The 26,337-nt window shown below is 40.4% G+C and overlaps 1 protein-coding gene across 1 annotated transcript in view; it reads left to right on the top strand.

The window, feature by feature from the left end:
* The window catches only part of LOC127661713 (spondin-1-like), a 262,735-nt gene that overhangs the window by 28,913 nt on the left and 207,485 nt on the right, over positions 1–26,337 (top strand). Inside the window, exon 3 of the mRNA XM_052152544.1 lies at positions 23,729–23,862. Within this exon, the coding sequence (XP_052008504.1) occupies positions 23,729–23,862 (134 nt within the window). The remainder of the gene's footprint in view (positions 1–23,728; positions 23,863–26,337) is intronic.

Raw genomic sequence — 26,337 nt, 5'->3', positions numbered from 1 at the left:
GGAAGACCCGATGCATGCTTAAAATGGCAGATGTTTAAGGATTAAAGGCTACAAACACGTCAAGTCTGCATCTAGAGATGCAAGGGTGAATCTGGATCTAGCTAGGTGTCAGCAGCAACCTGTAAAATACACGCAGATGAAACGGGAGATAAAGCGGAAGAATCTGAAACGCGGTAAAATGACAAAGGATATAACTATGAACGACGCGGTAAAATGACAAAGGATATAACTATGAACGATGACTATAACGTTGAACGTATGAGAATAAACAGTGCTAAGCAGGCCACAAACAAACTCTCGTGCAGCGTGGCACTCCATCCGACTTCCATCCCCTTAAAATAATTTGTCTGCCAATCATGATAGTTGACAGAACCCAATTTGTTTACGTGTTTATCCCCCAAAGTAAAATTTGCGTGCCCAAAACATCACATAAAACTCTGAACCTTCAACCAAAATTCTTGGATCTTAATACACCCCCAAAAGACATGGGACGGTGAGAGTTTTTTTTTTGTTTTTCTCAAGTAACTCAAGGAAAAAATCCTGAAACAGCAGTGAGGTTTTGTATTTCATTTGCATTAAATGTCTTAAAAACTGAAAGATATTTTTACATTTATAATTACCTCATTTCCTAACAAACAAGTCCCCAAACCCCAGCCTTCTACTTGCCACCTCCTCGAAAGCTGTAACCCTTCCCATCTCTGCACACCACTCCGTAAATAATGGCACTCCATCAGACTTCCATCCCCTTAAAATAATTTGTCTGCCAATCATGATAGTTGACAGAACCCAATTTGTTTATGTGTTTATCCCCCAAAGTAAAATTTGCGTGCCCAAAACATCACATAAAACTCTGAACCTTCAACCAAAATTCTTGGATCTTAATACACCCCCAAAAGACATGGGTTGTGTCTCCATTTTCTGATTGGCATCGCCAGCAGGTGGATGTGTTTTTAAGACCAAGCCTATACAATCTAGAGGGGGTCCAATAGAAACTATGTAAAATCTTGAATTGCACAAGGCGCACCCTTGCATCTCTAGATGCAGACTTGACGTTTTTAGAATCCTAGACCACATTCCCTCCTCCAATACCAAATTAAAATCTTTCTCCCTTAATCTCTTGAGAGAAGTTGAATCTCTGTCCCCCAGACTCTGAATAAGCAGGGAGTAATACACTAATGCCTCATGACCTTTTCCAAAAACCATAATCAACTCTCAAAGAGTATCTGCCACTTTAAGAGGGTGTGTGCTTCTCCCAAAAACAATACAGAGCAGGTGGCGCAGCTATAAATACCTAAAGAAATGAGATCTGTGAATCCCAAAATGTTGATGTCAGGATCTGGGTTGTTTCTCTCTCACTACACACACTCGTTCACACACTCCTCTCTGTCACACCAGCACACACACACTTACATGTTTACACACTGTCTTCACCTGTTCATCATCTCAATCAGCCAGCGCTGATTTGCAGTGACACCTGTTTCTAGTCTTGTCTGATTACTCTGTCTACTTCTGGCGTTTGCTCTCTCTGTTCTGTGTTGGATTATTGTGTGTGTTATGCTCTGTGTAATGCTCTCTCATCTGCCAGCAGTTACTCACCGCGCCTTGTCTTGTATAGCTGTGCTCTTCTCTGTGTTACCTGTTACCTGCTGCGGGGAGTTTCTACCGGGCATCTCCGCTCTGAACCACTTACTGTTTTGGATCAGGACTTTCCGTTCAAGTGAGCTTTCTGTTCCACGTTACCTCTCCAGACAAAGTATCCTCTGTGTGGCTGTCTACATGGAGAGCATCTGTTAAGTTCCTGTCCTGTGTTATCCACTACAGACTTCCTTGGTTTTTTCATTAAAGACTTTGAATTGAGTTACCTTTTGCATTTGGATCCGTTTGTGGCACCCGATGACAGAATAATCCAACCACTATGGATCCAGCAGAGGAGGAATCGTTTTTTTCAGCGGTAAGGATTCAAGGAGCTATGCTGGGCCGGCACGAGGAGGAATTATCTGCTGCCAGACTTGCGGTGGAGAATTTGGTTGCACAGGTGAATGATTTATCTGCTCGCCTTCTTCAGGTGCACCAGGAGTCACCAGCTGTTCAGGGTCGTCCTTCTCCCCCAGAGCCTCGTGTGAACAATCCCCCATGTTATGCCGGTGAGTCGACTGAGTGTCGAGCCTTTTTGATTCAGTGTGAGGTGGTGTTTTCCCTGCAACCACAGACTTACGCTAGTGATTGCTCCGTATCGCCTTTGTGATTTCGTTACTGACTGGGCGTGCACGGTGGGGAACCTCGCTGGGAGGCAGGGACATCCTACTGCAGTCGCTTTGATCTCTTTAAGGAGGAGATGATTAAGGTCTTCGACCAGTCTGTTTTTGGTCGAGAGGCTTCACGCCTTCTGACCACCATTCATCAGGGGAACCGAACTGCAGCCGATTTCGCCATTGAGTTTCGCACCCTGTCCACCACATGCGAGTGGAATGAGCCTGCCTTGGTCGCTCGTTTCCTGGAGGGCCTTAATGTTAATTTGAGGGAGGAGATTTATGCTCGCGGTTCACCGGACCAGCTCGACCAACTGATAGAGCTGGCGATTCGCTCTCGACAAGTGCTTCGAGCAACGACGACGTGTTCGAGCAATCTCCGCTACACCTGGTGAGCCATCTACTTCTGCTGCTTCCCGTCCTGATCCTGAGCCCATGCAGTTGGGTAGCATGCGTCTCCGGGCTGAAGAGAAACAGCGTCGCGATCTCCAACAGACTGTGTCTCTACTGCGGCGCGGCTGGCCACTTTGCCGCTTCATGTCCGTTAAAGCCAGCGTCGCCGGTAGACCGAGGAGTACTGGCGAGCGCTACTGTGACGCCCTCCCCATCCAAGTCCCGCACCATCCTGCCCGCGGTTCTTCGTTGGGCTGGTTCTACTGTTTCATGTTCTGCCCTGATCGATTCAGGGGCTGAGGGTAATTTTATGGATGAGAGATGGGCTCGGGAACATAACATCCCTCTGGTGGACTTGAACAGCATTACCACCGTCTTCGCCCTAGATGGTAGTATTTTGTCTGAGATTCACCGTGTCTCCCGTCCGGTGAGTCTAGTTATCTCTGGAAACCACCAAGAGACTATTTCTTTTCTCATTTTTCAGTCTCCCTATACCCCCATTGTTTTAGGACATCCCTGGTTAGTCCAACATAACCCTCATATTGACTGGGTCAAGAATACCATGTTGTCTTGGAGCCTTTCATGTCATGTTAATTGTTTAGTTTCTGCTATTCCTGTGGTTTCTTCTGTCGCTGTGTTTCAGGAGGAGCCTGGAGATCTGTCTGGAGTCCCGGAGGAGTACCACGATTTGCGAGCGGTTTTAGCCGCTCCCGGCCGCTTCCTTACCACCTCACCGCCCTTACGATTGCAGCATCGATCTTCATCCTGGTACCACGCCACCCCGCGGTAAACTATATTCTCTCTCCGCGCTCGAACGGGAGGCTCTAGAGAGATACCTCTCCGAGTCGCTTGACGCTGGGATTATTGTCCCGTCCTCCTCTCCTGCCGGTGCTGGGTTCTTCTTCGTGAAGAAGAAGGATGGCTCGCTAGCGTCCCTGCATTGATTATCGGGACTGAACGACATAACGGTCAAGAATCGCTACCCCTTGCCCCTTATGTCGTCAGCTTTCGAAATCTTGCAGGGCTAAAAGTCTTCACGAAGCTGGATCTACGTAACGCATACCATCTCGTTCAGATTAAGCAGGGAGACGAGTGGAAGACCGCTTTTAACACCCCTATTGGCCACTTTGAGTACCGCGTTCTTCCGCTCGGATTGGTCAACGCCCGCTGTATTCCAGGCGTTAGTCAACGACGCCTTGCGAGACATGTTAAATATCTTTGTGTTCGTGTATCTAGACGACATCCTAATTTTCTCACCCTCTCTCGAAGTACACGCCCAACACGTTCGCTGTGTCTTACAACGACTACTCGAGAACCGCCTTTTGTCAAGTCGGAGAAATGTGAATTTCATTCTCGATCGGTCACGTTCCTGGGTTCGGTGGTCTCTGCTGAGGGTATCAGCATGGATCCCGAGAAGGTGCGGGCAGTTCTCGACTGGCCTAATCCAGATTCTCGTGTTGCTCTCCAGCGGCTTTTGGGATTCGCTAACTTTTACCGACGATTTATTCGTAATTTTAGTCAAGTCGCGGCCCCTCTGTCTGCTCTCACCTCGACCAGGTCTCGATTCGTTTGGTCTGAGGTGACGCTAAGATGCATTCGATCGACTCAAGAGGTTGTTCACCTCCGCGCCCATTTTAGTCACTCCGGATCCTGAGAGACAATTTATAGTCGAGGTCGATGCCTCCGATGTTGGGGTGGGGGCTATTTTGTCACAACGATCTTCTCGTGATAACAAGGTCCATCCGTGCGCCTTCTTTTCCCACCGTCTTTCGCCGGCTGAGCGTAATTATGACGTAGGTAATCGGGAGCTTTTGGCGATTCGGTTAGCTCTAGGGGAATGGCGGCACTGGTTGGAGGGAGCCAGTGTTCCATTTATTGTTTGGACTGACCACCGTAACCTCGAGTACATCCGCTCCGCCAGGAGACTTAACGCTCGTCAGTCCGCTGGGCGTTATTTTTGGTCGCTTTGATTTCTCGATCTCGTTTAGACCAGGTTCCAAGAACCTTAAACCCGATGCACTCTCGCGGCAGTTCGGTTCTTCAGTGGACGCTTCGACCAAGGAGGTTATTGTTCCCCAACACTGCGTGGTCGGAGCTGTCGCCTGGGGAGTCGAACAGGCCGTAAGGAGGGCCCTTTCACGCGTTGTCAGACCGCCCGTGCCCCAGAGGGTACGTTATTTGTTCCCGAGACCGCTCGTTCAGCCGTTCTCCAGTGGGGTCATGCCTCTAGATTAGTCGCAGCATCCCGGTGTTAGGGGTACCTTGGCCGCTATTCGCCGGAGATTTTGGTGGCCCACTAGAGAACGTGACATTCGCCGGTTCAGAAGCGCCGTGTCCTGTCTGCGCTCAGACTAAATCAGGCAATTCTCCGCCGGCTGGCCTTCTCAGACCACTTCCCATTCCGTCACGCTCTTGGTCGCACATTGCTTTAGATTTCGCTATCGGTCTCCCGCCATCCGCCGGCAACACGGTTATTCTCACTGTGGTCGACCGCTTTTCTAAAGCAGCTCATTTCATTCCTCTTCCTAAACTACCGTCCGCTCGTGAGACCGCCCAAGTAATGGTTGATCACGTATTTAAGATTCATGGTCTTCCTTCGGACATTGTTTCTGACAGAGGGCCCCAATTCACCTCTCAGTTCTGGAGGGAATTCTGCCGACTGATTGGGGCATCCCCCAGTTTGTCGTCAGGATTCCATCCTCAGACTAATGGGCAGGCCGAACGAACTAATCAGATTCTCGGACGCATGTTGCGCAGCTTGACTTCACAGAGCCCTGCCTCTTGGTGCGATCAGTTGTCCTGGGCTGAATATGCCCATAATTCTCTGCCGTCGTCCGCTACTGGGTTGTCCCCATTTGAGAGCTGTCTCGGTTACCAACCGCCGCTTTTTACTTCACAAGACTCTGAGTCTTCCGTGCCTTCCGTACAGGCCCATATTCAAAGGTGCAAGCGTACTTGGAGGAGGGTGAGATCGGCCTTATGCCGCACTAGAGCACGTACTTGTAAAGCTGCGAATCGTCGTCGGGTTAAGGCCCCTAGATACGTATGTGGGCAGAAGGTGTGGCTTTCCACTCAGGATCTACCTATACACGAGGGCTCACGTAAGCTCATGCCCCGTTTTGTCGGTCCCTTTGCTATTGTGAAGGTCCTTAGTCCAGCGGGCGGTCAAGCTAAGATTATCTCATCGATTACGCCGGGTACACCCCGTATTTCATGTGTCTTGTATTAAGCCGGTTATTCGCGCTCCCACCCGCCCTACCCTTCCTCTGCCACCCCTTGACGAAGACGCTTCCATTTTCAGAGTTCGCAGGCTGCTCGATGTTCGCCCTCGAGGGCGTGGCCACCAGTTCTTGGTGGACTGGGAGGGCTACGGTCCCGAGGAGAGGCGGTGGATCCCGGCCCGGGACGTCCTGGACCGCTCGCTCATCGAGGATTTCTACCGGGCTCGCCAGGCCTCTCCTCGGAGCGCCGGGTGGCGCTCGTTGAGGGAGGGGTACTGTCAGGATCTGGGTTGTTTCTCTCTCACTACACACACTCGTTCACACACTCCTCTCTGTCACACCAGCACACACACACTTACATGTTTACACACTGTCTTCACCTGTTCATCATCTCAATCAGCTGCGCTGATTTGCAGTGACACCTGTTTCTAGTCTTGTCTGATTACTCTGTCTACTTCTGGCGTTTGCTCTCTCTGTTCTGTGTTGGATTATTGTGTGTGTTATGCTCTGTGTAATGCTCTCTCATCTGCCAGCAGTTACTCACCGCGCCTTGTCTTGTATAGCTGTGCTCTTCTCTGTGTTACCTGTTACCTGCTGCGGGGAGTTTCTACCGGGCATCTCCGCTCTGAACCACTTACTGTTTTGGATCAGGACTTTCCGTTCAAGTGAGCTTTCTGTTCCACGTTACCTCTCCAGACAAAGTATCCTCTGTGTGGCTGTCTACATGGAGAGCATCTGTTAAGTTCCTGTCCTGTGTTATCCACTACAGACTTCCTTGGTTTTTTCATTAAAGACTTTGAATTGAGTTACCTTTTGCATTTGGATCCGTTTGTGGCACCCGATGACAGTTGAACCAAATTTTCTAAAGATCTCAACACTCCACTCTCATACAGGTCACCGAGTGTAGTAACCCCCTAAAAATCCACTCTGACCAGCAGAAAGGGTACTAATTAATACCTAATTTAGGGTTCAGCCATATGCTTGAGGCAACGTTTAAATAAATGTCAGAATTAAACACTCTGGACACTTTTGTCCATACCGAGTGAATATGCTACATAACGGGGTGTATCTTAACTTCTCAGATTAGTTTGGTAGAAAGGCTTTGTAATGGCAAAATAGGGGCAATACCTTCCTGTTCAATACAAAAGCATGTAGGGCTCTTTCAGGTGGAAGCGACCAATGAGCGGAATGTCTGAGACCGAATGCTTAATAATAAAACAAAATCTTGTGTAGGTCTAACCAACTTTTGTCAACTTATTAAAATGCAATCTAGGACGCTTACCATTCCAAATGAAGGACTTCGCTATGCTATCAAATAGTTTGAAATAAGAGAGGGGACATCTACATGGAGAGATTGTAACAGGTAGTTACATTTTGGAATACAATTCATTTTAATAATATAAACCTTCCCAATTATATATACATGTAATGAAGCCCACCTGCCCACATCGCTCGAAAACCTTTTTATTAAAGGGTCAAAATTAACTCTAACTAAATCAGACAAATTTGCTGTGAATAAACTGCCCAAAAACATAATGCCCTGTTTGGGCCACTGGAAGGCGGCTGGCTGGAAATCCGTTACTGGGCAGTACACTGTCAGAGCCAAAGCTTCGTATTTAGAACAATTGACTCTGTATCCCGAGAACTTAGAAAAGGAATTAATAATTAATCTACATAAAGCAAAATGTTATGCCACCACCCCTGGAAAAGCATCTTCCCTTCTTATCACAGCTGCTAATGGTTCCAAGGCAAGACAGAACATTAATGGGGAAAGTGGGCTACCCTTTCTGGTGCCTCTATCCAGAGAAAAATAATCTAAAATGTATCCATTTGTTTGTACCGCCACTACTGGGTGTGAATAAAGTAACTTATTCCATCCAATAAATGTATTCCCAAACCTGTATATTTCCAAAATCTTAAAAAGATTATGCCATTCTATCATATCAAACACATTTTCGGCATCAAATGAGATGGCCATGACCAGAGTCTGATCATTCGCCACTGACCACATAATATTGATGAAACGCCTAATGTTATCGGAAGAGTTGCAGCACTGAATAAACCCCACCTGATCTATATATGTATAAGAGATGACATAACTTTACTTTATCAGTTAGCCAGAATTTTTGATTTCAGCCTTTAGCATTTGTTGGAATTCAGGATTTTGCAAATGGGATACATTACAGCGCCAACTATATGATTTCCTTTTCTCCATATGTGGCAACACCTCTAAACTCACCAGGGCATGATCTGAGACTGAGAATGTTTCCAATTGAGCAATCAAAAACAAATGAAGTGAGGGACTTAGATACAAATATATTTTTTGAATAAATCTTATGGACTAATGAAAATATGTATAGCTCCTACCAGATTGGTTCAAACATCCTGTGAAGCTCTAGGGGGTTTACACACTTTCGCTTCACTGTGATCAAGGACTCCATCAAAAATTAAAGTCTCCTCCCAATATTATATCATATGGGGTGCCAGCCGCTTGCAATATATCTTCAAGATCTATAAAAAAAGCCCTAATCGTCAGCCTTTGGTGTGTAAATATTAGCCAAAATCAACCTTTGCCCCTGAATTTCATTTAAAACAATAATGATTCTAACTAATTTATCTTTAATCTGTTAGAGATAGTTGAATTGTAGATGTTTACTTATCAATGTAATGACTCCCCTGCTCTTAGTTTTGCCAGCACTAAAGAAAACATGTCCACCCCAAATCTTCCCAAATTTTTCAGCTTCCTGCGGGGAAAGATGTGTTACTTGAAGAAAGACTATATCATATTTCTTACGTTTAAGAAAATAAATAACCTTCCTTCTTTTAATGGGGTGCCCCAACTCATTCACATTCCACGTGGAGAGAGACAATACAATCATATTAACATTTGAAATATTGACATATTAAAAAAAAATAGATTGTGAAGAATAGACAGTCAAGCGACTGATCAGTGAGCCGGCCCGTTCAGCCATTAAATGAGTGGAACAGATGGCCTAATCACTCTAATGATTTGCAAGAAATAATCCACAAAACAAACTCCATCCAATAAAGGCATAAGCACATAGAACGTGCAGATGAATTCACAAACTGTCCCGAAGGAGTGTTATTCCAGGCGGAACTAACACAAAAAACAAAAAGAAGTCACCCAGTTTCCGCAGATGATCAAATGAATGTTCAGTGAGTCAGGTCCACTCGGCTGTATCAAGAGCATCACACAATAACTTACTCATTCCATTGACTTTATAAAGGACATCACTTGCTGTGGGCATGTAAATATTTTGCAGCCATCCTTAGCATCTATTCTCAATTTGGCCAGGAACATCAGGGCAAAAGTGACCTTCCATTGATGTAAGAGTTTCTTGAAGGCATGTTACTACACAAAACAAACTCCAGCCGATAGGCGGAACAACACAAAAAGAAACAAAAAAGGTGCCTAGTTTCCTCAGACGATCAAGTGAATGTTCAGTGAGTCAGGTCCACTTGGCTGTATCAAGAGCATCGATTCTCAATTTGGCCAGGAACATCAGTGCAAAATCGACCTTCCTTTGATGTAAGAGTTTCTTGCATTCCTTGAATCGATCACGTTTCTCTCTTGTCAAAATCGCAGTCTGGGAACAAGAAAACTTTCCTTTACGCCTTGCCTCGCAATCTTTATCGGATGATCTCAGAAATGTTGCCAGAATTGATCGGGGCCTGTCTCCCTAAGCTGATTTCCGAGCCGGAAACCTGTGAGCTCGTTCAATTTCCAGTTTATGGCCTGCTATGTCGAGCAGACTCGGGAAGAGTTCATCTAGGAATTTGACCATATCTCTGCCTTCTTCATTCTCAGGAATTCCAACAATTCGGATGTTGTTTTGCTGATTACGATACTCCATATCTTCCCACTTTTCCCAAACACATTCCAAATCTTTCTTGGTTGCTTGCGGATTAGCAGCTAATTCCCTCTCCAATGACTCCAGATAATCAATCCGTTTCTCAACATCCAACACTCTTGTAACCAACTCAGAGAACAACGTCTCCATGGCAGTGAATGATCGACATATTACAACAAGATCCTCCAAGTCAGCAACAACCTTCACCAGCATTGCCGACTTGCTTGAAAGTTGACGCTGAATCTCTCACACCATCCAAAAGTCCCTGGTCTGCGGCCCTGTCATGGGTGTCAGCTTGAGCACATAAGGGTCTTTTAATGTCTCCAGAGCCCGAGGATTTCGAATTCTTTGAAATATTGACTTAATAGAAAAATTATGGAGTTATCTCTCTGGTTTATGACACAAAAAGTATTAAAAACTAGCAATGTGCGCAGAGCTACACTCGCACGGCGCCACACGACTCCCAAATATTAATAATACTGATACTATTGCTGAGCCTTGTAGTGCACTCTGTGTGCCTTTTGATTATCAAAAACAAAATAATTATTTCTATGCTATTTTTAATAGATGTTAGCAGTTATAAAGTATCTAATAATGGGTCAGACTGAAGATGGTTTTTGTTGGGTGAGATCTGTGTTTAATTGCTTGCACTCTTGGAGCCTTTAAATTTTATCATGTTTAATTAGTAACATGCAGGTTTTTTAAATCCCCTTTTTCCCAATTTGGCATGCCCAATTCCCACTGCTTACTAGTTCCTCATGGTGGCGCAGTTATTTACCTCTATCCGGGTGGCAGAGGACAAGTCTCAGTTGCTTCTGAGACCGTCAGTCCACGCATCTTATCATGTGGCTCGTTGTGCATGTCATGGTGGAGACTCGCAGCATGTGGAGACTCATGCCATTCTCTGCGATCCACACACAACTTACCACGCACCCATTGAGAGCAAGAACCACTAATTGCGACCACTAGGGTTGTGCCGATGGACGATATCATCGTCCATCGTGATGGCTGACCAACATCACGATGTCGAGCCACCATCATGATGCCACGCCCCCTTTTGCGAGTCTTGCTAGTGTGACTCACTAATCCTAGTCTATTCTATAGTTAACCTACAAACTTTGCAGGGATTGCTCTGTAAATTAAATTGAGAATATAACTAATGCATATATGCTATTTTAAATACTGTAGTATATGCCAGAGACGTGACGTGTTAGTCTGTGAAAATACCGTGTCAGGCAGGCTACACAAATATTGATCTTGACATTGTTAGCTTCTTGTCTTTTTTTTACATGTCTTACACTGTACATTTAGATTAAAATATGTTATGTTGTAGGCTACAAGAAAATAGCCTTTATTAATTAATTATTAGTAGTTGTAGCGTCTCAGAAAATCTTGCTCATTGTCACATAGCTCTTGTATACACTGAAGCGGCAGTTTAAGATAAACCCAGACCAGCGAACGTCAAATAACTTTTGTCTGGTTAATAATTTTAAAGAAAAATTTCCTTGGCCATAAATCCATAATGTCAAATCAAATGAAAGAAACAACATATTCACTTTATCTGGTTTTAATAAGCTGCGGATTGGAGTAACTACACTACCCGCTGTGCTGAAGACCCGCTCTGATGGAGTACTGGTAGCACATATGCACAGATATTTCCGTGCTAATCTTGCCATGAACGGAAACCTTTTGTCGTTCGTTTTCCACCAAGTCAGCGGGTCCTCTTCCCCATCAATGGCCATTTCCTGCAGGTACATGGTCATTTCTGCCTCGAACTTTTGCTCATCAGTGAGCGTGGCTGTGGCTGCTCTCTTCGCAAGAAGGCTGCCCAAAGACGACTTTTTTTTCTTAGGCGCAATATATTAAAAAGCCCGGATGAATACTAATTAGTTGGGCTAGTAAAATAACGAAATTATAGTTTTTCTGTAAAAAAAAATATCTATGTAAAGAGATATATTAAAATAAAAAGTGCTTAAAAGTGCACAACTCTTCTTAAGTGGAAGAAATATTTTTCCCCCTTACGTGCAACCTATTGGAAAGCGCGGATGAGTCAGTTGGGATAGTAAAATAACGAAATTTTATAGTGGAAAACGAAATAGTTTTTAAGTGGAAAATAGTATTTATGTAAAGAGATATATTAAAATAAAAAGTGCACAACTCTTCTTAAGTGAAAGCTAAAAAAAAAAAATGCTTCACGTGTCGTGCAACCTACTGATAAAGCGCCGACGATGAGTTGGGTTAGTAAAATAACGAAATTATAATTTTTCTTTGAATGTGCTAACAGAAATTATATAACCCCCCCAACCGACGATATCATCGTCCATCGCGATGTTTTACTGTCAACATCGTCAACTGCCAATTTAGGGGACATCGCCCAACCCTAGCGACCACAATGATGTTAAACCATGTGACTCTACACTCCCTAGCAACCGGGCCAATTTGGTTGCTTAGGAGACCTGGCTGGAGACACTCAGCACACCCTGAATTCGAACTTGCGACTCCAGGGGTGGTAGTCAACATGCATGTTTTTGAGCAAATATAACACAAATAAATGTACATGACATTAAAATAAATTCAAACATTTGTTTTAAACGTTTGTTTTAACAGTTTTATTACACTGTTTTTTACAACTCGATTCTTTCCAATCATACCTCAGACTATGAATTCATGACAATGCGGTCAGTCAACAGTTCACAGTCAGGTGAACTGAAATAGTTTGTGAAGTGACTCAAAAGTTTTCTTTCTGGTTGACCAAATCGACAACACACTCATCATCGCTGCTGCAGCTTGTAGATAGATGCGTTTTATTTTTGTATCTGCTCGCTAGAGAAACGCTTGCTTTTCTTGTTTGTTTTGCAAACTTGTCAAATGGTTATTTCTTTTTCCCAGCCGCTAATGGGCGGAGGGCAGACCAGCTCAAAGGTGTGTTGAGCCACCTACTGTACCGGGGTAAAAGTGCTTGTCGATTAGCTCCACCTATTGTAAAGGTGTGAATGTGCTAACAGCAAACATTTGCTTCGCTTTCTATGGGAAAGGGCCATTCATTAGTGATTCGCCTCTCATAATCATGTTGTGTTTGGTGTGAAAAGGCCTTAAGACCACATTTGTTAAACGCACCCTGGGGTTCCTATCCATCATTCTAGAAACTCTCCCATTAGAAATGCCTGTTAAAGGGGTCATGAAATGCTCTTTTTTTTATATCTTTTATCTTCCCTGAGGTCCACTGATAATGTTAGTAAAGTTGTTGTTTTGCATTAAAACAGTCATAATGTAGTGATGTATGATCATTTTCCACCCTGTCTCTTGCCATCTGTCTGAAACACTCAGTTTTGGCTTAAGCGCCTCCTTAAATCTTCAATGTAAATGCCCACTGTTCTGATTGGCTTACATCGTGCAGCCCCTCAAAAACTGTAGAGCCATTTCTGAAATTCAATCAGAAGAAAATGAATAAGCACCAAAACATTATATAATTAAATATCATGGGTTACACATAACACACATTCAACACATTGCATCTGTATATACAGTATTTAGCAGCTCATCTCAAGCCAACTGTTAATATTCATACCCTATCTACACTGGACATCAAAAGCAATAGAACCCATTCTAATCAATGACGCTGTCTACCATGGAAGCATCCGTGGTGTTGCGTTGTGCCGACGTTAAACAAATGTCCTGTTACATTTGTGCTGCATGTGGTGGCACTACTGTCAACAACACAAATAAACGGATTAGAAAGTGTGTCGACGCGCCCGGTGTAGACAGCCTCAAGCCGTTGCGTCAATGGACAGAGAATTGCTTATCCCTTTCAGAGTTGTAACAATGTCTTTTAAAAGCGCCATGAAAATATGAATCAAGTGGTCAAAGATATCTGTCTAGTGCATGAATGTATTCAAAAATAATCCATAATAGTCCAGATGGGTCCCCTTTGGTGTTATGTTTGGAATAGTTTGCCACACAAGGCCTGCTATCTTGACTTGAACGTTGCGCCAGTGAGCGGGGCCAAGGGTGCAATGACGCACGTTATGGGATGTGTAAATACAAATGAGCAATGTTTTGTGATGCCAAGAACAGACAGATTCAAAATGTGACATTTTCAGCAGGGTGGCAACTATACATGCTATTTTTAGACTGGGGAGGTTTTGAGTTCTGAAATGTACAGTATATCTTTATAATACAGTTACCTCTTATATGTCTAAATATCAAGGGAAAGTTGAATCTCCATTTCATGACCACTTTAAATATAAACATATTTGTTCCTCAATGACAAATCAAACCTCAAAGACAATAGTTCCTATTCCTGTTCCTAATCCTCATATAATTAAGAATAATTAATAATCTTGGACAAAACACACACATCAGTTAAAATATGTTTTTGTGTTTCATTGCAGACACATAGAGAGTACATCAAATCAAATCATATCACATATTTTTATTCATTTTGTAAGTTTAGAAAACAGAAAGACAGAAATCTCCAAAATGATTGGTCAAGATTATGAACAAATAACATATTTCAAATCAGCAGTAAAATTTGACAACAATAGTATCATAAAATGTGCTTCTTTAGCTCAGACCACACAAAAAAATGTTTGGTATTAGCTGGTTTTCTGCATTAAATGGTCATAAAATCGCATCTTTATTAAAGTCAGAAGTACAGACAAACACATTGTGCTGTGGAAAAGTAATTGAACCCTTGGATTTAATAACTGGTCGATCCATCTTTGGCAGCAATAACCTCAACCAAGCTGCGGATTAGACCTGCACAACGTTCAGAAGGAATTTTGGACCATATTGCCTTATAGAACTGCTTCAACTCAGCCATATTCTTATGATGTCTGGTGTGAACGGCTCTCTTGAGGTCATTCCACATCATCTCTACTGGGGTAAGGTCTGGGCTCTGACTGGGCCACTCCAAAATGTGGATTTTCTTTTTTAAAGCCATTCTATGGTGGATTTACTTAGATGTTCAGGGTCGTTGTCTGGCTGCATCACCCAACTTCTACTGAGTTTCAGCTGGCACACATCCACTCTGACCTTATCCTGTATCTTAATAAACTTGGGAATTAATTTTCCTTTGATGATGGCAAGCGGTCTAGGCCCTGAATCAGCAAAGCAGCCCAAATCATGATGTTTCCTCCACCGTACTTCACTGTTAAGATTATGTTTTCATGTTGGTATGCGGTGCCCATTTTACACCAAACGTAGTGCTGGGTGTTCTTTCCAAAAAATTCAACCTTAGTTTAATCAGTCCACAAAACATTGTCCCAGTACCACAACCAATGATTGTGAAGTGTCAAGGTGGGCTTTGGCAAACTTCAGACACAGCAATGTCTATGTTGGAAAACAGCTGCTTTTTTGTGGTGTCCTGCCATGGACACCATACCTTTTTAATATTTTCTGTATAGTAGACTCATGAACAGAGATGTTAACCAGTTCCAATGATTCCTTCTAGTCTTTAGCTGTCACTCTAAGGTTCTTTTTACCTGATTGAGTCATCTTGGCTGGACGGCCACTTCTAGGAAGAGTAGCCACAGTACAAAATCATCTCCATTTATAGACAATCTGTCTAACTGTGGGCAGATGAATATTAAAGCTCTTCAAGATAACTTTGTATCCCTTTTCAGCTTCATGCAAAGAAAGAAGTCATGATCTTAGTTCTTCTAAGATGTCTTTTTTGTGATGCATGTTCCACTTCAACTGACGCTTCTTGTGAATAGCAAACTCAAAATGTTTGAATGCTTTTTAAAAGTCAAAATAGCTCTAACCCACACCTCCAGTCTCGTTTCATTAATTGGATGCCATATTTGCCAACTCCTGACTCTAATTATCTTTTGTTTACATGATTTGCTAAGGGGTTCACACTTATTCCAACCTACACGATACATGCTTGAATGATGTTTTCAATATGTACAAGAACAATAGAATAATTTGTGCATTATTAGTTTTATTCACTCACAGACAAATAGAGAGTACATCAAATCAAATCATATATCATATTTTACACCTAAACATCATTGCAGACCAGGTACACCTATTCAAGGCAATGGTATTCCCTGATGGCAGTGGCCTCATTCAGCAGGATAATGTGCCCTGCCACACTGCACACATTGTTCAGGAATGGTTTGAGGAACATGATGAAGAGTTCAAGTTGTTGCCCGGGCCTCCAAATTACCCAGATCGCAATCCAAATGAGCATCTTTGGGATGTGCATTACCAACAAGTCCGATCCACAGCAACTTCGTCTCGCAACGTACAGGACTTGAAGGATCTGCTGCTAATGTCTTGGTGCCAGATATCATTGGACACTTTCAGGGGTCTTGTAGATTCCTTGCCTTGGCAGGTGCGTGCAGTTATGGCAGCACATGGGGGACCAACAGCATATTAGTCCTAATGATTTGGCTCTTCTGTGTAAATACAGGTAATTCCAAAGAGTTCACCTACTTTTTATTGCCACTGTATTTTGCTTCTTGAGTCAATTTTCTTGTTTTAAGAATGTTTAAATATTTTTTACTGGAATACAAGACAAACAAGTGTCTAAAAAGTGATTGATTCTTGGATCTGTAAGGCAGAACTTCCATTCATTTTTATACAAGTGCTCCATCTCTGACTAAACAGCCTCTGCCGTGACCTTGCCATTGCTTGAACCATGCAGCAACTGTTGGGCTACAGGGAAGAAGTTGTCAACCTTCTCTCTGTTTTAAAATGTGTTAAAATTCTTAAACACTGGTAGGCAGACTGCCTCCAGGTGGAAATTAAAACAGGATGAATACAGGTAAAGTTGGACAATTTTTGATAATGTGGCATACAACGTTTGATCATACAAAGATCTCCTCTACACTATACTATGTATACATGTGCATCTCAAAAAAAAAAATAATATAGTGGAAAAGTTTCTTTTATTGAAAAATTGGAACTTTCATATATTCTAGATTCATTACACATAAAGTTAAAATATTTCAAGCCATTTTTTGTTTTTAATCTTGATGATTACGGCTTACAGCTCATGGAAATCTAAAATCCAGGATCTCAAAATATTAGAATAATTAATTTTTAATACAGGAATGTCGACCTGAGAAGCCTTTAATCTCTCAGTCTGGTTCAGTATACACAACCACAATCATGGGGAAGACTGCTGTCTTGACAGTTGTCCAGAAGACACTCATTGACACCCTCCACAAGGAGGGTAAGCCACAGAAGGTCATTGCTGAAAGGGCTGGCTGTTCGCAGTGTGCTGTATCAAAGCATATTCATGGAAAGTTGACCAGTCTTGAGAGGACTGTCAAGCAAAGCCGATTGAGGAACTTGGGGAGCTTCACAAGGAGTGGACTAGGGCTGGAGTCAGTGCATCAAGAGCCTCCATGCACAGACGTGTCCAGGAAATGGGCTACAAGTGTTGCATTGGTAGTGTCAAGCCACTCCTGAACCAGAGACAACGTCATAAGCGTCTTACCTGGGCTAAGGATTAAAAGAACTGGACCGTTGCTCAGTGGTTCAAAGTCCTCTTTTCAGTTGAAAGTAAATTTGGCATTTCATTTGGAAATCAAGGTCCCAGAGTCTGGAGGAAGAGTGGAGAGGTACATACTCCAAGTTGTTTGAAGTCCAGTGTGAAGTTTCCACAGTCAGTTATGATTTGGGGTGCCATGTCATCTGCTGGTGTTGGTCCACTGTGTTTTCTCAAGTCAAGAGTTAATGCAGCCATCTACCAGGAGATTTTAGAGCTTCCATCTGTTGACAAGCTTCATGGATATGCTGATTTCCTTTTCCAGCAGGACTTGGCACCTGCCCACAGTGTCAAATCTACAAGTAACTGTTTGCTGACCATGATATTTCTGTGCTTGATGGGCCAGCCATCTTGCCTGACCTGAACCCCATAGAGAATCTTTGGGGTATTGTCAAGAGGAAAATGAGATACACCAGACCCAACAATATAGGCGAGCTGAAGGCCACTATCAAAGCAACCTGATCTTCCATAACACCTCATCAGTGCCACAGGCTGATTGCCTCCATGTCACGCCACATTGATGCACCGACCAAGTATTGAGTGCATAAATTAATATACTTTTCAGAAGGTCAATATTTCTGTGTTATAAATTCTTTATTCTAATATTTTGAGATACTGGATTTTTTATTTACATGAGCTGTAAGCCTTAATCATCAAGATTACAACAAAAAAAGGCTTGAAATATTTCACTTTATGTGTAATGAATCTAGAATATCTGAAAGTTTCACTTTTTGAATTAAATTACGGTAAAAACGTTTCCATGATATCCTAATTTTTTTAGATGCACCTGTACTATAACCGCTTATCCACCATGGGGCCGAAAGGTTGGGGAATGTTCCAGTAGCATTTCCACTTGAGCACGTTCCGGCATAGTCACTGGCAAAGTGATCTTTATTGTCAAAGCGGGACACCTAGTTCTTATCATCTAGTCCTGTGTCAAATAAAAACAAAAAATAAAAAATGTTTACAATCTTATATCAAAATACATCACAATCACAAATTACCCATCACTTTTCGCAATTTTACAACCTTAAAATGACTTGCCTCAGAAGGATTTGTCATTTTACCTACTTTATGATGTAAAAACTACAAAAGTACATTTTGTCATCCCATTTAAAGATTAACTTAATGCTGGTATTTAAAAATTTTTTGTAAATGGAATGGAAAAAAATAAACAATGAAAAAGATGAAGCTGAAGTGTCCCAATTTACCTGTATTTCCCCTACTAAAAAATGAACAATGTGAAGTTTATTTAAATTATCAGGTTTTGTTTTTACTAAGTTTATTTTTTAATTATCAATTTCAAAATGTAAATATATTGATGTCTTTCGTGTCTTTAAGCTCGTTTGCATAGACACCCAAAACGTAAGCTTGCACACCCAAATAAAATGATTTAATGACATTTTTTATGCTTAATAATATAATATAGTGTGTAAAATGCATAAATATAATGCAAAAATGTATGCATCGACTATGGAATTTAATCATAAATTATAATGACTGTAATAATACCCAGTGTATTACAGAGGCCCAGATTACATGTGTACTCTCGCAACAGACGTGGAGCACGTGACAATGGAAATAAACAGGTGAAGTTAAGAAAGTTTGTGATTCCGATTTCAGATTTCTGCCTCATTATTCATAATTGCTTGCATCCATATTAGCAAAATAAGTTCATTGTTGACCTTTTCTTCCTCAATTACGATATCTCATGCAAATAGAATACTTGGAGAATACACTTGAAAGGGTAGGCTATACTGTAACATGCCTTTACTCACCATCATTATATTCTATTTGTTTTTAACATGTTGTATGCCATTAATTTCATTCTGTGACACTGCTTGACTTGAAGATCAGACTTATCTGCCTGTTTATTTATTTGGTTCAGTAAATGTTCTGTGATGATCCGCAAATCTATTACACATACTCAGAGGTTTACTTAATGTCTCTTTGCATCATGTCAGATATGATATTATAATTTATTTTTCAAATTGGCTTCATAATTCATTTAAAAATAGTATTATGTTTCTGTTTTTAATTCTGTTCTAATTATGAATAATTCCAAACCATGTTTTTCATTTTAAATTCCAATTATTAAACCTATTATTTTGATACATTTGATACATGATCTACTCCATTGATACAAGTGTCATTCATTTGTTTAGTTAAGTCATTCAAATGTAACACAGGGCTAAAAAAAGGAATTATAGCTGAAATGTTATGCAGTGGTTGACAGTGATTTTATTATATGCAACTATATTGTGCTTTAGTTCTTGCACACACAGTTTTCCTTTGGCACACCCAGAGTCTTGTTTCTTGCTAAACCACTGGTTGTGGTGCCTTGGAAGGATTCTGAATTCTGATTCTCCTTGGAGATTTCTTAACACTTCAGAAGTCCTTGACAGACTGGGCAGCGAGTCAGTAGCCTCAGGTTTTGGACATGGCAATTGTTTCTGCTGCGACAGCTTGCTCTTATTTAGTCTGCCAAAAGATGGAGGTCAGGGCAGTGGAGGTCAAAGATCAAGCAGACGCTTTTCACAGCTGAAGATTGGAAAAGTATTCTTGTGAGGTGTCACAAAGACAAAAACACAGACTTTAACACACAGGCATTCAGCCCTTTAAAAACAGCTAACGTCAACATCTCTGTGAACACTTAACCCTTAAATCCAATTGACACTGAGAGCAAAAATCTGTAAACAAGGCTTCTAAAAAGGGCAGTGGGGGCTCAGCAGTTAAGGCTCTGGGTTACTGACCAGAAGGTCGGGGTTTCAAGCCCCAGCACCACCAAGATGCCACTGTTGGGCCCTTGGACCCTATCTGCTCCAGGGGCACCATGGCTGACATGCAAAAATTTATGTATAATGTGTGACCATAAAGGTATCTATTCTTCTAAACAGGACATTGATCTAGAAGCACTGGGGTGAAATTTGTCCAATGACAAAGTAAGTTCTTTTTGTCCTATGAGTTGTTTTATTTTGTTCAGTGTGGGAAAACCAACCAACAAACAAACAAAAACATTACTGACCAATGAGACACAGTCGAAGATTCAAATATAAGATTCTGTGTGACGTGACTGTAAATTACGTTTCCAGATAGATGTGGAGTAGGGGTGGGTGGTGAGATCAAAACTTTATATCACAATATGAGTAATTGTACATTATGGTAATTGTTATGTATACCCTGTCTTGTTCCACTGTTGCCCTTTTGTTTACCATTTTTTGTCACTTTTGTACTCCTTAGTTTTCACTTTTGTCCCTTTTGTAGCTCCACAGTCTTGTTTTCCCTCGTGTTCACTGTTCATTGTTTTCACCTGCCCTTGTTAATTTGCCTTTGGTTTCTGTTAATCACCTTGTCATCTAGTTTGTGTTCTGTTTGTTCATTGGCCCCTTTGTCCCAGATTCTTGTATTTAAACCCTGTCTGTTTGTTCAGTCTCTGTCAGTCGTTGTTTGATTGTTTGAATGTGGTTGGATGTTCCTCCCAAGCCTGTGTTCCCGTGTTTCTAGTTCCTGTGTTTTCTAGTTTTATGTTTGTTTTCCCTTCGTGGGTGTTCCTTTGTGTTTGTTTAATAAATAAAGATAACTGCATTTGGATCCTCAACCTTCGTCTGCCTTCTCCTACTTCCACAACCGTTACAGTAATGGTGATTATTATGGTATAGATATTTTTTCTGACAACTCCCCCAAACCCCCAAAAATGACACATGGGGGGACATTGTCACTAGGACTACTGTATATTTAGTAGCTATACTCACTTTATTAGGAACACCTCTACACCTACTTAATCATGCGTTAATCTAATCAGCCAAATATTGTGGCAGCAGTACAATGCATAAAATCATTCAGATATGGGTCAGGAGCTTTAATGAAAGTTTGCATCAACCATCAGAATGGGGAAAAATGTGATCTCAGTGATTTGGTCATGGCATGATTGTTGGTGCCAGATGGTCTGGTTTGAGTATTTCTGTAACTGCGGATCTTCTGGGATTTTCACACACAATAGTCTCTTGAGTTTACTCAGAATGGTGCCAAAAACTAAAAACATCCAGTGAGCGGCAGTTCTGTGGGTGGAAATGCCTTGTTGATGAGAGAGGTCAACAGAGAATGGCCAGACTGGTTCGAGCTGATAGAAAGAGATTGCTCTTGTGTCTGTTGGTTGCCTATCTCTAGAGGTGTGGTTACCTTCAATTTCGCCTTCGCCTGTATCGCCGCCCGCATGTTGGGGGAGACCTTTGCCTTGGCTTTCTTTTATTTGAAGAGAAAATGAAATTGATGTGAACTATGATATGAAATATAAGTGACCCAAATTTGGGGTCTCTAACTCAAACCCTCTAGCACCACCAACTGTTCAAATTAGCATTTTTGTTTATGCTCATAACTTTTGAACCATAAAGCCTCAAAAATGTATTTTCCTGAAGCAAATGCACACCATTGTTTAAATTTCCACCATTTATAATATTCTGAAAAAACTATTTTTTTTATGTTCTCCTTGACTGTATGTCTGGTTTGCACGAAATTTGTTGTGTGTCATCTACAGACACTGGGAACAACATGTTTTTAAAAGCTTTTTGATAGACAAAACTATTCTTTTCCGTTGAAAATTTGATGTGAGAATGCCAAAATGGACGTGAGGCTATACCTTCGCAACACTTTGGCATATTTACACAAAACATGGTATATGTCAGAGCCATCATGACTTGAAAGTACCTGCTGTGTTTCGGCACAGCACCACGTAATGTTCAGGTGATTTAATCAATGAATATTTATGCCTATAACTTCTGAACAGTTTAGCCTAAAATCATGAGACTGGTCTTTGTACATTGACTGGGGCATAACGAGTTAAATGATATCCAATTTTTCTATGTTGGACATTTTAGGCGTTGGACATTTAGAATTGTAAAGTTTGGGGCCAGTGCCACCATGTGGTCAAAAGTTATAATGAAATGTTTAAAAAGGCTTATAACAATTGCCGAGTACGTGATACCCAATTGTCCATGGTCGGCCATACTTCCTGTCCACCATTTTGAAAATTCATTGAAAACCTACTTTTTCAAACTCCTCCTAGGCCATAAGTCCAATTTGCACGGAAGTTATTGTAGAAGTTATGTATTATCTAAGGACTCTCATGAGAAAAATATAACATCATTTTTTTTATTGACAAATCTGTTCTCAAATAGCGCACCACAAATTTGATTGCCAAAAAGCATCTAAGGCTGTATCTGCAACTCTTTGCCGTATTATCAAGAAACTGTGTGTGTCATAATGACCACAACCTGACCTCACCATGTTAATGTGGTGACTGCGCCACCTATTGGTCAAATGTTATAATTAATTGTATTTTAATTTGAGCAGTTATATGTGTTTTTTATGCTGCTTTCTTAAAGTCATAATCACTGATGCCAGTGACACTTCCGTATAAAAAATGCCTTTGGTGTGCTTGGCCCCATAATTGCAGCTATATTTGTTTTTGGTTTCGTAATCGTTGTATTGTTAACATTTTGCTGAAAAGACTATAGGCTGTTTTACGGCAGGTTCCTTTGTGACAACTTACCATAATTACATATTGGGACATGTTCAAGCACTATTATTTTCTTTTTCTTTTCTTTTTTTTTCGTTCATTGGTATGAATGTGCCTTTAGTTGGGTTTTAGTTTAGTTAACTGGACACTAATCAGGCCTTATACGCCGTAGTTATTGTGCTTGGCTTAAAAATAATTTTGTATGATCACCATGAAGTGAGTCTTTTTAAATGAGGTCATCTGATATAAATGTTGCCCTTAATGCTTTATTGCAGGGCAGTGGTGGCACCTTCAGTGTTCTGCTGTAAATGAAGTACATTGACTTCCTGTCAAATCAAATACACCTCTATTATTGCTGTTTGGGATATTGGGTGGAAGATGTCTGGTGGGCATTGTCACTGACCTCTAAGACATGAAATCACAAGGCCTACAAGTGAAAATTCACACAGACACACACAAACACACACATACTCACTCACTGATCCTCAATAACATAATCCAGATGTGGTATTATTTTGCAGATTCTTGTGGAAATGTGTATATTTGTTTGGATTTATATAAGTTCCGCACACCCAAATTTGGATCTGATGTGCTGAATTATGGACCACCATGTAGTGAATGTTTATGCTAAGAAAATATGACACGCTTTGCTTTTGACGACACATTCCTTTTGATTTCCAACTTGTGAGACCTATTTACGTTTGCAAAGAAGTAATTGAAATGACACTGTTTTGACATCAGCACTGTTATGGTTGGGGTTTTGTGTATTAATGTAATTTATACTCTAATGTTTCTGAAAATCGGACACTTTTTATGTCGAATCTATATAAATGTTTTATTCGTATAATGTTTGCTTATATCTTGCGTTTGTCAAAACGTCGCACAAAGGTACATATGCTCACAACTGTAGTTCCAGCACCAGCCACTGGGGGACAGTTAGACACATTTGGAATAACACATTTGTGTGTGTTCTGCAGATCATCGATGAGGAAGATTCACAATTTATGATGAACTGCCCCCATGCAGTGACAGAGAGCACCCCCCGCAGGAGGACCAGAATACAGGTGTTGTGGACAGCGCCCCTTTCAGGCAGCGGCTGTTTACTGCTGAAGTAGGTATCAGTATGACATAGCTCTGACCAATGCTGCATTCCATTCAAAGACGGATGTGGAATATTCTTACTTAATATATCCGATCTCCGACCATGAAGGCATTCCACTGGCTGAGACACATAAGATGACAGATAAGGAAACAAAACTTCCCTAGCAAATAGATTGCAGAGTATAAATGATGCTATGCAATGATAGCATTTGTTTGAAATGTTTGACAAACACATTTTAGTATCATGCATTGTAGAAGCTTTGACTCACTGAGGCTTTTTATTTGCTTAAAAGTGAATGTTTATCAGTAGTTTTTATCTCCCTGAGTACAAACATGTTTGCATGAAGACCTCTATCTTGAAATCAGTAATCTGATTTTTGGATTTCCATTTTCAATTTCCGACTTAAAGTGGTGTTCCATTGCACTTTTCCATGTAGGACGTTGGAAATTCAGACTTTTCAAATTGAATGGAATGCAGCAATATAATGAAACATTTTTACACACTTGACAAAATGTATGTTTCTAGTCAGCTTAAAACCCTTTAGATCTAAAGGCTCATGCTTAAATAAATCAAATGTATTTTGCTGACAAATATAAATTGTCCCCTTGATATGATTTTGTTGGGACTAAAAGTGACTTTACTGTGATTTTAAAATGTGGAAAGTAGTATTAGTAAGGAATGAGTAGATGTGTGCAGACTATAGACTGGTAGTGTATTCATCACATATAAGACATGATTTACTTGTCCTTTTTCCTTTCTCATAACTTCTTGTCCTTTGTCCTAATTGTTGAGTTCCAAAAGTGTTTATCCACTCTCTTGGTTGAATCCATGCAAGGAAACACAATTGCATCTTCCCTTTATAAACTTTCAGTCAAGACAATGGATTTGATTATTAGTGTAAGACTGCGTGGGCTCTCTTAGTCAATTCATAGAAAATTAGACAGTACAGATCATCACTGCTGGACAGTATTAACAGGGAACAGGTGTGTAAGCAGGACTAGAGTGATTAAGACTAAAATTTAAAATGTAAGAATTGACTTCCTTTCCATTCATGAGTTGAAATTAAATTGAATTCGCCACGCCCCACAGGTTGTTGAATTGGGAGTGTGAATGTGAATTCTAGGAAGAGGAATTAAATTAATTGAAATTCAACAGTCACTCAAAAGTTTTGTGACAAAACAATTACAGATTTTTATTTATATAGTTTTTTGAAATAGTATTTATTCCCTAATGTGTCATTTTCTCAAAACAATTATCACAGCCATAAAAATGTAAAAATAAATATTTGTGTATATATAGTTCTACAAAATTATTCACATTGTTTTTAGACTTAAACTTTACACAAATTAAGCCTGCCATCAAAATATGGACTCAATTAGATCATTCTGGGAAATTAGATGTTCTTTCACCAATGTCTATAAAAGCTGAAATTTAATGTATTAAATATATTTAAATATACAGTATATTACATTACATTATTTAAATTTGAATTATTTAAAAATAATTATGAAAAAAATATATATAAATATATAATTTGTTTAATAATATTTACATATACATTATTAAAAAAATATTATATAATTGATTAATTAATTAATTATCAATTAAATGAATAGCCAATTTCAGTGTCATATTGTTTCATAATGTTTCTGGCAATAACCCATATGTTGTGTACAAAAACATGTTTATGTATAATGTGTACTAAAACTTTAATAAATGTATAATTAAAAAACACATTTACATTATTTCTTTGAATTTCATTACGTTTGAATTCTGAGTTATTTAACCAGGATATAAGCCTCTCTGAGATTAAAATTCTTGGAAACACTTTACAATAAGGTTCCATTAGTTTATATTAGTTAACATTAGTTTACATGAACTAACAATGATCAATACTTTTGCAGCATTTCATTGTCTTGGTTCATGTTAATTTAATCATATGCTATGTCATATTTTTACAAAAATATTGTATATGTTAACATTAGTTAATGCACTATGCACTAACAATGATTTTTTTTTTTTAATTAACATTAACAAAGATTAAGAAATGCTATAAAAATATATATATTGTTCATTGTTAGTTCATGATACCTAATTAATTATAATGTAAACCATAATGTAAATTTTTACTAAAATCTCTTTTATATGAGTGTCCTGATAATCAGCAAGTAATGAACAAAAAAAGAAATAGTTACCAACACATCACATCACAACACACATAACACATATCAATAATAACAAATAAAAAATAATAAATAATAATGTGTAAAAGCATAAAAAGTCTCAATTTTATTTCTGAATAGCGCACAACCCTGTCCAAATAAGTTGTTAGTCTCAACACTTTATAAGACTTGCTCTGTAGTAATAGAGAGGCTAATGTGAGACTCACAACAGGGGAAATATCCCTGGACATAAAAAATTGAAAGAAAATGTGTGTGTGTGTTACAGCGGTTGGCAAATAAAAAATGAAGCACAAGAAAAAAG

This window comes from Xyrauchen texanus, chromosome 21, assembly GCF_025860055.1.
Source record: "Xyrauchen texanus isolate HMW12.3.18 chromosome 21, RBS_HiC_50CHRs, whole genome shotgun sequence".
NCBI lineage: Eukaryota > Metazoa > Chordata > Actinopteri > Cypriniformes > Catostomidae > Xyrauchen > Xyrauchen texanus.
Note: the sequence above shows the minus strand (reverse complement) of the source record. Positions and strands in the feature narration are given on the sequence as shown.